This window comes from Mustela nivalis (assembly GCF_964662115.1).
Source record: "Mustela nivalis genome assembly, chromosome: 18".
Classification (NCBI taxonomy): Eukaryota; Metazoa; Chordata; class Mammalia; order Carnivora; family Mustelidae; genus Mustela; species Mustela nivalis.
Window position 1 is genome coordinate 48,896,069 of NC_139037.1, and position 15,753 is coordinate 48,911,821.

The 15,753-nt window shown below is 62.4% G+C and overlaps 1 protein-coding gene across 7 annotated transcripts; it reads right to left on the minus strand.

Moving 5' to 3' along the window:
* Positions 1-677: 677 nt before the first annotated feature.
* EPN1 (epsin 1) lies at positions 678-15,356 on the minus strand. Of its 7 annotated transcripts, none has more exons than XM_082709540.1 (11): positions 15,065-15,356; positions 11,972-12,297; positions 7,644-7,893; positions 6,587-6,711; positions 6,171-6,245; positions 5,521-5,604; positions 3,893-4,178; positions 3,157-3,267; positions 2,899-2,979; positions 1,385-1,642; positions 678-1,285 (listed from the first exon to the last, which is right to left on the minus strand). In XM_082709540.1, the coding sequence occupies exons 2-11, from the start codon at positions 12,197-12,199 to the stop codon at positions 1,077-1,079; spliced, it is 1,707 nt and encodes a 568-aa protein (XP_082565666.1). In that variant the 5' UTR covers positions 12,200-12,297; positions 15,065-15,356; the 3' UTR covers positions 678-1,076. The 7 variants fall into 7 exon arrangements, with proteins under 7 accessions (XP_082565666.1, XP_082565665.1, XP_082565670.1 ...); XM_082709539.1 differs by having other exon boundaries at positions 2,899-2,982; XM_082709544.1 differs by having other exon boundaries at positions 11,972-12,313; positions 15,065-15,333.
* Between the last annotated feature and the right edge of the window lie 397 nt (positions 15,357-15,753).

The following is a 15,753-nucleotide window of genomic DNA, read 5'->3' on the forward strand; positions in this document are numbered from 1 at the left end:
ACCGCCATCCCCCCCACTGGACAGCAGGGACACAGTCCCACTGCCCTTCGCCCGAGCTCCTGCTCTGCATTCTGTCTCAGCCCCCCCTCCCCAAGACTGTGCCGGGGCTCACAAGCCACACTCTCAAGTGGGCCACCTCCTTGGGGAGACACACTCAGTCCTCACCACCCTGGGACAGGGAAACATTGGGTGTGGATCAGCAGAGGAAGACCACAGCCCTGGCCAATAGGTGGCCCTGGGCTCCAGCAGAAGTGGCCACCAGTTTCTCAGGACCACTGGCTGGACGAGGGACATGTAGGGAGCTGGGGGCAGGGGGTCGTGTGTGGGCCAGGGGTCGCATCCACTGGGACATAGCATGGCAGTGCCATCGTGTGTCAAACACACGCAGTCCTCGCCTCAGGAGGAAGCCTTACCGCAGGCTCACCCTCAGCTCACGAAGCCTGGGACAACCCCCAACCCCCATGTGCCGCCTGCCAGCCCCCACCCAACAATGCCATCAGCTCCCCAGCCCTGAGTGGGCAGTGATGCCGCCAGAGCCGGGGTGCTCCGTGGAGCCCCACACGGCCCACCCCCAGGAGAGAAAGGCCAGGGAAACGTAGACCTCTGAAAAGACTGGAGCCTGGGGTCCCACAGCTGTGGGTCCTGTGAATCACGGATGGGAACTTGGGGGAGCCACACCCATGAGAACTGCCATTTATTCCCGAAGTCGCCAAAATTATCACCAAGGATTCACCAGGGGGTGTGCATGGGGATGAGAAGGCTCAAACACTGATTGAGGGGCCGGTTGGGAGGGAGAGGGATGGTGGGGGGACCCCCGGCTGTCCCTCCCCTCTCTAATGCCACAGGAAAGGGGTCCTCCTCTGGCCAGCACCCCTCCCCATCTCCCATGTCCAGTTTCTCCGGGGAGGTGGGGCGGGGGGACATGGAAGAGGGTGTAGTGTGAGTGGGCCCCAGGAGGGGGAGGGTGCTGGGGTTAGGGCGGGGGTCCCCCGCTTCACATGCACTCACAACACTGGTCTCCCAGGGAGCAGAAATGGGGGAAGCCAGGCCAGGCCAAATTCCCCCCTCCTCCTGGATTATAGGAGGAAGGGGTTAGTGTTGGGGGCCGGGGGGCCTGGGGGCATCATGGGGGGCAGGCCAGGGCCCCCACCAAGGGGAGAGATGTATGTTGGTGGTGCTCCAGGGACCGGGGGCACAGGGCTGAGCCGGAGCTGGTTCAGGGTGAGCGTCGCAGGGGGTGTGGGCTGGAAGGGGTTTGTGATGGAGGGGCCGGAGGTCGGGGCTCCTAGAGGAGAGAAAGAAGAGGAGACATGCAGAGCAGAGTCAGGGCTTGGCCCGGGGAGGAGGAGTGCGAGCGGGACTGGCCTGGGAGGCCCCCACTTACCGCTTGGCAGGAAGGGGTTGGAGGCCTTGGCTCCTGGGGGCGCAGGGCCCGGCCGGCTCACCAGCGAGTCCAGGTCGACCAGGGCTGCATTAGGGCCCAGGAAGGACTCCGGAGTCTTCCGTGTGGGTGGTGGCGGCGTTGGAGCAGCTGCAGGTGGGGGGCTGCCCACAGCCTCAGCCAGAGAGCCCCCGACGCCACTCATGTCAAACGCCCCAGGACTGCGGGCGGGCACCTCTCCGGCGAGCAGCTCCAGCTCCCCTAGAAGGAGCCAGAGAGGGAGTCAGCGGAAGACGGGAGTGAGGGCCTCAAACAAGGAGGCCTTGGTGCTGAGAGACAGAGCTCAGGGACACTAGCCCAAAGAACAGCAGTGGATGACCCCCAGGGCAGAGTGCCAGGGAGAACCACCAAGGGATAAGTGTACCCAAGAGGTACTCACATGGCCCCACAAGAACCCCACCAGTCCCACGGTCCCAAGCAAGTTCATGGTGAACAGACAGCAGCAGGCACCAAGAAGCCCAGCAGCCTGGATGACATTTGTTAGCACGAGATCTGATTTTCTTAAAGAGAGGTTTCGGAACCCCATCTGATGTTGGGAGACGCACGAACTGGTGCAGAGAGAGAAGAAAAAGCCCAGAGGAACGCCAACTGCAGACCGCACAGTGACCAAGGTGGGCCTGGGGGCCAGGAGGAGACCGCTGGTGCCCCATCAGCCCCATGTCCTCCTGCGGGCCCACGTCACTCAAAGACCAACATGGAAAAGAAACAAAGGGACCACACTCCTGTGGGAGGAGACAGCGTGCCCCTCCTCGTGAGAGGCTCCTGTGTCCTCCTGACATCTCGCAGGGAGGGGTCTTCTAGGAAGGACAGAGCCAGCCTGGACTCTGCCAGAAGGAGGATACACAAAAGCCAGGGCGTCCACAGGCCAGGTACCCCGTGGATGGGAGGGCCTGGCCGGAAAGATGTGCTGAGCCCTGAGGCCCCAAAGGGCAGCCAAGGAAGGCAACACTCACCAGAGGCCCTCTGTGATCACCGCACCGCTGGTGACACAGGGTGCAACCGGCCAGGCCCTCAGAGACACCCAGAGAAATGTTCCAGGGGACAGAGAAATCAGGTCAGTGCTCGGGGAGGCTCCAGAAACGGGACTCTTTGCACTACTCTTGCAACTTTCCTCAAGTATAAAACCACTGGAAACAAAGTTAAAGCTTCTTTCCCAGCATAAACCATCCAGCTCTGAAAACACAGCCTGGGCTCTGGATCCCGTGAGGGCTGCAGACCACCCCGCTTAACTCAGAAGGGCACCCACCTGACCTGGAGGGCCCCCTGCAGTGGGGGAGGGAGACCATACAGGGTGGGCAGGGCAGGATGTGGCCTGGTCAGTGAGGCCTGATGGGGATGGGGACGGGGAGGGGTGCCCATGGGTGCAGCGGGGGCGTGACCTGGGGTGGGGCACTGCGCGGGCAGGAGTGTGGGTGGGGGGTGCAGCAGGGCTCAGCGGGGCGATGGGGGGGGCTCACCCGTGCTGCTTCCAGAGGCCGGCAGGGCCGTGCGCAGTCGGTCAAAATCAGAGAACTCATCAGGCTCCGTGTCAAACCCTACTGCTGTAGGGGCCCAGTATGTCAGCTCAGCTCACTGAGGGAACCAGCCTCCCGCTCCCCCTGCACCCCCAGCACCCAGGAGACCAGACACCTCACCCTCCCCTGCACCCACCCACCCACACACACACACACACACACTCTGACCCCCTCAGTTGAACCCCAGAGCCCACCCAGTACCTGCGGTGCCATTGGTGCTGGGCTTGGCAGGTGACCCTCCCCAGGGGTCTGAGAAGGCCGGGGCTGGAGCCCAGGGATCTGAGGCAGGGGGTCCTCCAACTGGAGCCCCACCTGGGTGAGGAAGGAGGCCTGTGAGAGGCTGGTGGTTGGAGCACTCATCACCTATGGATCTGTGCCCGCCACCCCCAGCCTTCCTTCTCAGCCCACCCCTCCCAGAAGTCCTGCCTTGCCCCCATCCTGGGACACAGCTGGACATCAGGGGGGCTCCCAGCCCAGCCCCAGCCAGCCATTACCCCCTGATCCCTACCATCTAGCACGGGTACATGTATACTGCTGGGCCTTTGCCCACGTGTCCCTTCCTGGCAAAACCCTCCTCAGCTATAAGGCCTCTGGAAAGCCCCCAAGAAGCTCCCCAGCTGGTGAAGGGGCCTTGGGTGTGTGCCTCACCTAGGCGAGCCCAACCCCCACCCCAAAACCCCCACCCAGCCTGCCTGGACCCAGCCTCACCAGCCACACCATCCTGAGTCCGCCCGAGCAGCCTCTCCGCAGCCCGACACCCCCTGGTGCCCTGCCCGTCATCCCTCAAGGCTCCCTCACCCACCCTCCTCTGGGCTGTCTTATCTGAGCCCTGCAGCAGCCTATCACCCCCTTGACCTTATCTGCCCCTGTCCCCAGGGTGTGCCCCAGACTGTACACTGGATGTCGAGGCTGCAGCAGGCAGGCAGCCAGCACTCACCATCAGAGCTCCCCCACGGGTCAGGCGTGGGCCCCTCTCCAGCTGCAGGGGCCTGGGTCCCACCCCAAGGGTCAACTGGGGGCCCCGTAGGAGCAGCAGGCCTCCAAGGATCCCCAGAGGCTGCTGTAGGGGCCGGACCCCCCCAAGGATCAGCAGCTGGAGGGACAGGGCCCCCGCCCCAAGGGTCCGAGGTGGGGGCGCTCATGGGCGCTGGGCCCCCCCAGGGGTCTGAGGCTGGTGGTGGAGCGGGGGCCGTGAAGACATCGGCAAGATCCATGAGGGATGACTGCAAGACACAAAGGGGAGACTGCACATGAGGCGCGAGCATGCCAGGCCAGAACACTGGGAAGAGAACCTGGAAGAGAAATGGCCCCAGAATGAGAGAGGGAGCCGGGCACCTTGGGGTGAAGACCCACCACCAGAGAGAGATAGCCAGGGGCCGTGAGACAGAAGGAGGTGGCCTCCCCGCCCCCCATTCCCACTCCACCCCGCTCTGTCCGCCTCCCCCACCAGCCCAGCCCCAAACGCTGAGAGTCTCACCTGGTCCTGCCCCCATCACTCCATCCACTCCCCAGTTCCCACTGGGATTGAGGACAGAGGCCAAACCCAAAACCACCCCTACCAGCCTGGCCCGCGCAGCTCCCATGCATTCTAGGAGGTGTGTCCGGGGTCGCCCACCCTGTCTCAGGCCGCCGGCTGAGGCCCAGTATGCGTCCCACGTCTCCGCACACACCGGGTTTTCTGTGCTTCACGGGAGCAGTATACGTGTCCCCGTGTCCTGGGGGTGAGCCCAACCAACCAGAGTGGCTAGTGTCTCTGAACACGGTGCGGCTGCGCCACCCGTCCCCACAGCACGCAAGGACCAGAGTGCTGGGACCGACCCTCCTGAGCACCAGGGAGACCCTTGGCCGAGGCCGGGAGGGTGTCTGTGTTCCTCCCATTGGAGCTAGCCCCGTGGCCCACCCCACCGTGAGGCCGACTGTGCCAAAGATGCTCAGGTCTCCCACAGCACCCGGTGTGAGGCCACAGAACACGCCAGCTTGGAAGCCCTAGCCGGTGACTGACCTTGGCCCTGATGTGCAGAAGACACCCGTCCACCCTCAGAGCCAAGAGAAGGGTTGAAACTGCACAGACGGAAACATCAGCCGACATCGTCTGTCTCCCCTGGGGGGACCAGAGGCCCAGCAGGTTGGGGACCAGACTGGTCTCGCTCGTGCACCGAGACCTGGGGCGTGACCTGGGGTGGGGCACTGCGCGGGCAGGAGTGTGGGTGGGGGGTGCAGCAGGGCTCAGCGGGGCGATGGGGGGGGCGCGGACACAGAGAAGGTACCCAGAACACGTGCGTGAGCACGAGCTCGATGCCATCCCCTTTCCTCCCAACCAGGCCGCTCAGCAACAAGGACCGAGCAGCACCAGCAGCGTCTCCGACAGCAGGGGTAGACAGTGGTCGTGCCTCGTGCACCAGCAGCATCTCTGACAGCAGGGGCAGACAGCAGTCGCGCCTCACACATTGGAGTGCTCTGGGCACTGATGGAGCGCCCTCCAGTCTGCACGTTCGTCCATGAGAAGACGGCGCCACGCCCACGGCCCCAGAGCGCACGTAGGCAGGGTGGCCTGCCCATGCTCACCTCCTCCTGGCCGCCGGTCTCCCTCCTGCTCTCCTCTATGGCCATCTGCAGCCTCAGATCATCCCCACGGCGGATCCGCTCTTCCTGTTGGGGTCACGGAAGCAGGCAGCAAAGGAGGGTTAGAATGGAAGCCACCAGGCTGGCCACCCCCCAACAACAACCACACGGTCCCACCCAAACAAAAGTAACAAAATTAAAATGGGATGTGGACAATGTGTGGGAAGGGGGGACGGGGAAGAACGTGCAGTCCACAGGATAGGGACACAGGGGTAGTGTGTGGGAGACGGGCCTGGCCTGGTGCGGCTCCGACGGCTTGGGAAACATGGGGCCCCGGGGAGGACGGGCCCTCATGCCGGATGCCTGACTCTGCAGTGTCGGCTGCACTGGGTGGAGAGGACCAAGCCCTGGGCTGTGCTGGAGGGTGAGGGAAGGGCTCCCTCGCCACCCGGAACAGCTACAAGGCATCTGCCTCCCATGCTGGGATTGCACCCATCTGAGAAGCCATGTGACACAGGTCCGCTGCTGGAAATGTGAGGCAGAGTGTGTGTAAACCGGAGATGGGGCTGGTGGGGGGCGAGGAGGGGCAAGGAAGCGGGGACCTGGGGAGGGTCTGAGGGGAGCCCTGCGGAGGGTAGGGAGGCTGCTCTGACCTTGTCGTGCTCCTCTCGGCTCAAACTAATGGCCAGCTGGAGCTGGACGTCGTCCTCGGGGCCGCAGGGCGGGGGCTGGGGAGAGAGCGTGTGAGGGGCCAGGCGGGAGGCCAGACAGGGGAGGGGAAAGGAGGGAGAAGAGGAACGGAGGAGAGCATCGGAGGGAGAGCCAGAGATGGACAGAGCCACAGACACGGTCACAGAGTAGAGCACCCACACATAAGAGACAAGAACTCCCAGGACGAGAACAGACGGTGGGCGGGGGGGCAGGGGGAGAAGCCGGACAGATCAGAGAGGGGGCGCGGGGGTGACACAGAGAGCACTGGCCCTCGGGAGCTGAGCAGTGAAGGATGGAGACGGGATGGCAGAACCAAAGTCAAACCCCCGCTGTGCCCCACACCCGCCCGGCCCGCTACCTGGTCAGCCTCCTCCTTGCTCATGGCCAAGGCCAGCTGCAGCTGCAGCTCCTCCTCCCCGCTGCTTTGCGGCCACGCCTGCTCTGCCTCGGGTGGGGGCCCAGAGCCCACCGCTGCTGAGGAGGCTGCCGAGGGGAGAATCAGCTGAGACTCAGGTGGAGACAGAGAAGGGGGCCCCCGCAGCCCAGATAGCGAGCTTCCACTGGGGGTGGGGGGCGGACCGTGAGCCGGGTTTGTCCAGTGTCCCCGGAATCCCGCCAGGAAGGACAGAGGAAGTCCGGGAGCCTCAGAGCCCATGCCCCTGCTGCCCACAAGGGGCACGCCTGGGGCCTGCACAGAGCCCGGGGGTCCCACAGAGCTCCCGCGTGTCCAGGGCCTGCATTTCCAGGGCTGCTGGAGATCTTTATGGAAGGACCAGCTGGGCGTCAGAGGAAGAACAGCACTGCATCCAGAGCCCCCCACCTCATGCTGGGCGCAGCAGACACCAGGGGTGACGTGGAGTGAAGGAAGGCGAAACAGAGAATGGGAAGGGGGTGACCATCTGGAAGGAGGAACGGGCAGAGCGCAGGGAACTAACAGGCAGAGAACCAGCTAAGCTAGGGGGAAGCACCCACCTGCCCCTCCCAGCTGGTCCGCCCTGGTTCTGGCATGAACGGTCCCCCTTCAGAGAGCCGTCCCCAACCTCCCACCCTGGGCAGCACCCTCCAAGTCCTGTTCTCTTTGTCTCAGGCACTGAGTACCCTTGGGCAGGACTGCGGGCAAACCCATCTGTAGCTACAGGGCCCAGCCTGGGGGCAGAGGCACACTGGGCCCTTAGGTGGCTCTCGGTTAACACCTGAGGGTGAACAGAACAGTTTTGAGCTCTCGGGTCCCACAACGAGGGGGACGGGACAGGCAAGGACAGTCGTGGAAGGGGAGAGCCTGCATCCGGAACTCAGGGCCACCTGGCCAGGAAGGAGGGGAAGCGGGAAGGCTCAGAGGCTGGGCTGCTGGGGCTTCAAGAAGAGGGGCGGGGCCTGCCGGGAGAGACCTAGGTTGGGAGCCCTGCAGCCCTCACCCGTGGCGGTCTGCGCCAGCTTCTCCTTGGTCTTGAGTGCATGAGCGCGCTCCTCCCGCAGCCGGTCCTCATCCCGCAGCAAGGCCACCAGCTGTTTGGCCTTCTCGCGCACGTTCACGCCCTGGTCCTTGCCGTCACGGTCCACGTACTGGAAGTCCTTCAGTGTCTGCACGGCGTACATGTTCTCCTTGCACTGCTGCGACACGCGCTCCGAGCCCGTCTTGATGAGGTACTCCATCAGGGTCATGGCCTTCAGGGCGGGAGCACACTGGTCACTCACGTGGTGGCCGGGAACCCCGTCCCAGCACCAGCCCGGGGGTCACTGGCTGGCAGGCCAACAAGCGTGGCCCACGAGCACCACGGACACTACCCAGTTGTGAGAAAGAACAGAGCACTGCACAGCGGCCACCTGCGGGGCCGACCCCAAAGATGCGGGACATGTGGCTGCACTCACACCAAGTGGCCTCGATGAGGAGGCTCACGGCCGCCAGGAGCTGGGGGTTTCTTAACGGACACAGGCTTTGTGTCCAGAATGAACATCCTGTGGACCCAGGATGCGGGGACGGGTGCGGCGCCTGGGAACGCACCTGCTGCCCTGGGACCGTACGCATGCTCTATGAGGGTGACCTGTGCCGCAAGGCGTCCACACGTGTCTCGACAGGCACATGGAAACAGGGAAGTGCGGCCCCACCTGCACTTCACTCGGCGTTCAGAGCCCACTCTCGTTCTCTAGGAGGAGGACCCTAAGGAATGTGGCCACAAAGACCCGCTCATACAATCACGCTCCAGAGCAGCCCAGGACACGGGCACGCGCCGCTTCTCTACTGTCCTGGAAGTCCGGAAAGTGTCGCCACTTCCAGTGTGAGACTTTATAAGTCTGAGGGCAACAAGGGGGAGACTCCCTCCCCCCAAATCAGCCGTCTGGAGGGAGGCACCGAACTGCTGGGTCTGGTCAGGCCTCAGCTCTCTGTAGGGACACACGCGTGCTGGGAGCAGCAGGACACCTGGCAACAGCAGCTGCGTTATAGGTCGGGAGGACAAATTCTCATTCCAACAAGTGAAAATTAAATAGCAGAGAAAACCACCAGTCCTCAGACAACAGAACACCTCAGAGTGTGCAGGGGGCCTCTGGGGCCACATGGGGCCCCGGAAACCTCCCCAAGAGCACAGCGAAACAACACCAAGAGGCCCCGGCCAGGGGCACAGAGCTGGGTGGGCAGCTGGGGGATGAGCTGCGGACCGTGCCATCAGTCATTAGTGACGCCCCACCGTCCACCAGCGCCCAACCTGGATCTGGCCAGCTTCCCGAAGGTGTGCAAACAGCAACCAGACGTTAGTCTTTAACCAGCCAGGAGATGTCCATGCATTACGACAAGAGGGAAAGTGGCGCCCGGTGGGCATTGGGGGGCAGGCTCCCCGAGTCCTGGGCCAGTTGTGCTCAGACCACAGCGGCTGCACCCACACGCCACACCGGCCTCCCCGCAGGCCAGTTAAGCTACGAGAGCAACGGATCCACACAACCCACCTCAGTCTGGAATGGGACTCGCCCCCAGCGACTCTGAGACCTCGTTTCCAGGGCCCTGGAGACTTGGGCAGCGCAGTTAAACAGACCGTGAACCCGGAAACAACCCAAATGCCCACCGAGGGCCAAACATTCACGCACGACACACACTGTGCTCGTGGGGCAGGAGCGGCCCAAACATAGCAAGGTAGCTCAAAAAACCCCCAGACGCAGCAGACACAAAGGACTAGGAGTGGGAGCCCACGGAAAGTTCTAGAACAAGCCTGGCGGACCTAAGATACCTCAGGATGCTTCTGGGGAAGGGGTGTCTGAGCAGGCCCAGGGGGCCTGAGCCCTTCTGGGGAAGGGGTGTCTGGGGGGGGGGGCGGGACACCCTCCATCTGATGTGGGTGCCAGCTCCACAGGTGTGTGCGTGCGTGAGAGCCGACCAAGTCACACACTCATAGTGGGGGCCACAGAGGCAAACATGTATGTTTTCTCAAAAGCAAACAATAGGACAACCCGACAGTCCCTGTTAATTTCCAAAACCACTTGCTCCCGGATGGTGGACGCACGCACAAGAGAGCTAGTCTAAAACAGGGGACAGCGAACTTCTTTTGAAGGGCCCACGTGATCAATAACCCACTTTTCCGGCCACACGGCCTGGGGGGCAGAGGGGGGCCGGCTCGGGCCTGGCCCTCCCGCAGAGCTTCACCTACTGGGGGAAGCCCTGGGGCCGTCATGTGTTCACCTCTGGTTTAAGAAAAAGACCTTGAGATCCTGATTCCTCAGAGCAGGAAGGAGACATGGCCAAGTAGAAGAACAGGCTCTGGGGCTCCTCTCCCACCCCTTGCCCCTGGGTGGCCCCGAGCCTCCTCATGCCTCTGTGTCCCCACCTATAAAGTGGGGACAAAAAAAGTGGGGACATTTCACGGGGGTTCTGTGCCCACAGCAGTGTGTCTCCGGCTGTGAGTGTGTCCGGGCCCGTGAGGACTCACCTCCCCCAACACAGTCCACGAGCCCCACCAATCTTCTCTCAAAGTTTCAGGAGGCCCTCCAGGTCCCATCCCCACCCTTCACCACCACACGAAGGCTCACCCAGACCCCTCACCTTTTCCCTAGACCACAGCCACCCAGTCCTTCACAACAAACAGCCACAGAACAGACCCAGGAGAGAATCCACAAGAATGAGGACCCAAACCAGGGCTGTCGGGATGGGCGTGAAAAGAAGCCAAAACATTTCCAGGTCTCAGAAATGTGGGAGCCACCGAGAGCCAGGGCAGCCCAGGCCCCAGCTGGAGTCCATGGAGCAAGCGGCTTCATCTGCCTCGTCCACGGCCACACACCGAGCAGACCCTCAGCTTGACCCTCACTGAAGAAACAGCAGCAGGAGGACCTGCCACCACTGCTGACCCTCCTTCCAGCTCCTCGCCAGCTGATAAACGTGTCTGAGCAGACCCAGGGGGCCTGAGGACCCAAGGCCTGTCCTGGGGCCCAAGGACATCCACACACATGCCTGGGGATACCAGCTGCCTCAGAGAGGGAACTGGGCTCCGGACACACAGCCAGCAGTCAGACCCTCACACAGCAGGAAGTTCACAGGCCACTCTGAGCCACACAGCCAGGAGTGGGACCTAGCCACTGGCCCCAGCCCACTGTGACTTCTTTTTTTTTTTTAAAGATTTTATTTATTTGTCAGAGAGAGAGCGCGAAAGCGAGCACAGGCAGACAGAGTGGCAGGCAGAGTCAGCGGGAGAAGCAGGCTTCCCGCGGAGCAAGGAGCCTGATATGGGACTCGATCCCAGGACGCTGGGACCATGACCTGAGCCGAAGGCAGATGCTTAACCAACTGAGCCACCCAGGCGTCCCCCCCACTGTGACTTCTTGACCCAAGGGGAGGACGCCAGGCCCCAGGCAAGAAAACGGAAAAACTGCTCACTGAGCATTGCCCAAAGTCACATTCCCTTCGACCACAGCTTGCGGTCTTGTCTGCTCACTGGATGAGGACACGTGCACGCCTCACTAGGGACCAGCAAAAGGGTTCCTGTGGAGAGCACTCTGTCCACGTTTATCAAAATGACACGTGCGTGTGCCCCTCGTCCCAGAAATCCCCGTTCTAGACAACGGCGAACGCACAAGGCTGCTCGCAGCAGTCTCGTTAACAAAAGCAAAACATCACAGACCGCTCAAAATTCAGCACCAGGCAGTTGTTAAAAAGGAAAGGAAAGAAGGATGGGAGAAAGGAAAAAAGAAACAAAAGGAGAAAAAGCTGACAGGTCTACACTTTGACAGGGAATGATCTCTAAGACACAGCCTCACCTTCCTTTTCAAAACCGCACTGTAGTTCACCCATGATAAGATTCACCAGTTCTCACAGGCAGCTTTGCGTTCTCTTAACTGCCTGTGGCCACGTCACCACTGCAGACACAGGAGAGCTCCACGGCCCCCGAGTTCCCCCGGGCCCCAAGGACATCCACACACATGCCTGGGGATACCAGCTGCCTCAGAGAGGGAACTGGGCTCCGGACACACAGAGGGACAAACGCGGGGTACCCGCTTCGGCCTTCTCCATGGAGAGATCTCACAAACGTACCACGGTTTCAAAAAGAAGTTGGAGTCCTAAGACTTACCATTCTCCAAACCACATGTTTGTTACCTCAGTTAAAAGAAAGGAGGGACGAAGGGAGAGAGCTTGCACATAAAGAACGAGAACGCCAGCTCCTCCACAGCACGAGGGAGGTGGGCCGGGTGGCGCCCCTGCCTGAGCCCAGCGCCCGCCCACGCAGTTGCACACCCAGGAGGGCCCGCTGCAGGCCCAGGCACTGACCTTGTAGACATGCCTCCAGTTCTTGCCATGGTCATTGAGCCGCTTCCAAATCATGCTCATGATCTCGGAGAAGGCAACGACATTGTAGGTGAGGTCAGCGATCTCAGACATCAGGGAGCTGGATGGGCCCCAGGGGTCGTTGCTCGTGGCTTCTCGGACCTTGATCTCGGCCTCTGAGTAGTTGTGGACTATGTTCTTCATCTGGCGCCGCAGTGATGAGGTCGACATGGTGGCAGGCAGTGGCGAGGGCGGCGAGCCCCCTGGGGTATGGCGAGATGGAGGACTCGAGAAAGAAGACAGCGGCAGGAGCTGGTGGATCACCACATCTGAGAAGGAAAGGCCCTTTGGAGACACAAGCGGGACCTGGGGCTACACGGCCTGCACCCACACCCTTGTGGGGCTCCTCACTGCCCCTGGGGCCTAGACGGCTCTGGCCCTCGTTAAACCCCATCTTAGTCACCCAGTCCATCTTTCAGTTCCTCAAACATGCCCAGCTCCTTCCTGCTTGGGGGCCCGGCTCAGTGAGGCAGGGAGGCACAGTGTGCAGTGGGGGAACCACAGGCTGGGGGCAACACAGTGTAGCGTGTCCCAGCCGGCTGCCTTGCTCGGGGGACCAGGGACTCCTGTACCTCAGTTTTCTCCTCAAAGAAGTGGGGTTCGTTCCGTAACCCTGGGAGCTGAGAAAACTCGCTGCATGGGAAGTGCGCTATGAACATGGGCGGTCACGAGATGGTCACCTTGCTCTTCCTCTCCCCCACCACCCAGATCACGCCCACTCACCCTGAGAACTCTGTTGAAGCTTCCCAGATTTCCCAAACACCGTGGTCACTGTTTCCCAGGGGCCCCATGGGTAGACTGAGGCACCCTCGTGATTTTATACTTGTCTGTCTGCCCTTGTGGCTAAGGCCGGCCCATGAGCCCCATGGGGATAGAAACCACATCTGTATGGACATGAATTTTCCCATCAGAGCAGCTGCCCCCAGAAGAGCCATTCAATAAACCACAGGAAGGAAGGGAAGGAGGGAGAACAGGAGAGACCTCTGGAGCAGGAGTGGAGAGGGCAGAATCTGAGACAGAAACAAGGATACACAGGGAGACCATAGAGGGAACAGACAGGCAAGAGGCAGGCAATGCCAGGGGTACAAAGTGTCCCAAGGGTGGGGGAGCTGGAGGCTCAGGGAAGAAGAGATAAGGACGAGCAGCGGCTGCCTGGGTCCCAGCCGTTTGCCAGGGACTCGCTGACCAAGAGATGCCCATTATCCCACCCAACGCCACCAAGAGCATTCTGATGAGAAGATGGGCGCTCGTGGAGGCTAAGCACTTCCACCAAGGTCGCACACCACGCACAGCAGCACAGACTGCATCTCTGGCTAGGACACCCAAACCTACACTTTTAAACCAACCTGTGCTGAGAGTAAGGTGATGGGAAGAAAAAAGAGGACAGGAACCAGGCAGACGAGGACGATCACAGCAAGCAGCCACACAGCCCTTACCCTGTGCCAGGCTCTCTTCCCCGTGGTTCACACACAGTGACTCATTAAATGCTCCCAACTCCATGATTCACAGCACCTCACAGGCGAGGAAACTGAGGCACAGCAAGAGCCACTCCCCTGCCCTGGCTCCAGAGGAAACTCGGACCGCCACAGTCCACAGCCACACCAATGAGCCCTCCACAACGTACCTAAGTCCTGCGACTGGCAGTGGGCCCCAGCTCTGAACTCAGGCTGGAAAGCAGGGCACTTGGAGACACACGTGAACAGCAGGAAAGACCCAGTCAGGGGGCCAAGCAGGCCAGCCAGACACACTGAGAGGAAGAGCTGGTGGGATGGACACAGAGGGACGGGAATGAGACAAATGAGGGGAGAAAGAGGCACAGAGAAACCCGGGCAGAGGAGCTACCCAGAGACATGGTGAGCAGAAGTCACAGGAGACAGACAAAAACAGGGGAGACAATGAGGCAGACGACAAAGAGGAAAGACTGAGACCCTGAACGAAGAGACAACAACCTGACACTACAGACTTACAGAGGAAAAACCAAGACAGAACAGAGAACATGTGAAACTAGGGCCCAAATCCTGGCCAAGAGCTACCAACAGGGCAACCTCCTTGAGACTGAGTTTGCAAGACTCTGACACGAAGGAAAGAATTCCTACCTGGCAGGTTATGGATCAAATAAGATGGGTACATACAGTGCTACAGTGCGTGGGGCCCTGCCCCACAGAGAGGAGGAGCTCCTTGAGGCTGCCGCCCATTATTATCAGACCCGAAGAGCATTTCCCAAAGGGTAGTCCCAGAAGACGCCCCGCTCGAACGCTGTGAAATTGTACCAAAGTGCCCTACAAAATAGTGAATGGGGCACCAAAGCTAAAACTCCCAATATCGCTTAAAATGGGACCAAGCTTTTCAAAATAAACGGCCTCAAACACAAGGATCTGGTTAAACAGAGGACGACAGGGCAAAACTCCGCGAGGAGTGTTCAGAGGCCTGACGGCACACAGCGTGGAAGGGGAAATCTGGGGGCAATAACGGAATCCGGAGCGGCCAGCAGCTGACTGCAGCGCCAGCAGGTGCCGGACGTTCCCCGTACCACCTCCGTGAACACGCACGGCCCTGCCGTGAGAAGCCACCCGAGGAACACTACCGGCCGGCACGCAGTGGGCCTGATTGCAGAGCCGGGCTGCGGACCACCGCACCCGAGACCCGAAAACCTGCGCGAGGGGGCACGTCCCAGACCGAGCCGCGCGCGCGCAGAGGACCCCGGGCTCGCGGGGACGTGCGCAGGGACGGCAATGAATGAGAAACGGGGGAAGAGGATGCCCGGAGTCCCCGGCAACTGCAGACGCGGAAGCCCGGGGGAGAGAGAGAGGCAGAGAGCAAGAGGCGCACAGCCGCCACCCCGACCACCGCGCGCCGACACCGGACACAGACAGGCGCACGGGCCCCCGCAGCACCGAGGCCCGGGCGCAGGCCAGCGGGCGCCCGATGCCGGCCAACCGGCCTCACACACACAAAGGCCGCAGGGCTGAGCCAGGGGGATCACACGCAACGGACTCCCGAGCGGCCCGGCCCGCCGCGACCCCAGCCCGCGCTCACCTCGGCCCCTCACGCCGGGCTCCGGGGGGTCATGGCGGGCAACCCCCTGCCCCCGCTCGGCCTCGGTGTCGCGGGGCGCGCGCCTGGCTGCGGGCGGCGGACACGGAGGCACACTCGGGCGCACGCGCGGACGCACGGAAAGGCCGCACGCCGACGGCCCCGCCGCCCCGGCGCCCGGGAGGGGCGCAGAGAGCCGGGCGGGGGGGAGGGGAGCCGCCGAGCGGACGGAAAGCAACCGAAGGCAGCGACGGACCGGAAGCGGAAGTGTCTGTGCGCCCCGCCCTCCGCACCGTACCCGGGGCCCCGCCCGTATTGCGCCTGCGCAGCCGCCGCTTCCGCAGCCCCGCTTGCCCTGCAGCGTCACTTCCGGCGCGCGGGCGCCGCCGTGAGGTCCCGAGGGACAGGCGCGGACAAATACAAATGATGGCCTCAGCGGGGCGGGCCGGCAAGCGCGGCTGAGGCAGGCGGGGAAGGTACCGCCTCGTCGCCAGCCCGCGCGGCCACTCCGCCTCCAGCACCCCGCGACGTCCGAGAGAACTCCCCCTCTCTCGTGGGGCAGGAGGAAGCGGCCGGCAGCCGCCCCCTCCACAGCGCCGCAGCCTCCGCGCAGCGACGCCCCCCCCAGCCCCCCCCCCCCGCGCGCGCGCGCCGAGCTGGCGGCCACGCTGGCGGGGTGTGCCCCCGTGGGG

Excerpts from the sequence above, each read along its gene's own strand:
- EPN1 (XM_082709539.1), bottom strand. The coding sequence starts at position 12,199 with ATGTCGACCTCATCACTGCGGCGCCAGATGAAGAACATAGTCCACAAC. Across the intron at positions 5,605-6,170 it reads GCCGAGAGGAGCACGACAAG|GAAGAGCGGATCCGCCGTGG; the intron begins GTCAGAGCAGCC and ends TGACCCCAACAG. Across the intron at positions 1,643-2,898 it reads GGCCTCTGGAAGCAGCACGG|GGGAGCTGGAGCTGCTCGCC; the intron begins GTGAGCCCCCCC and ends GGCTCCTTCTAG.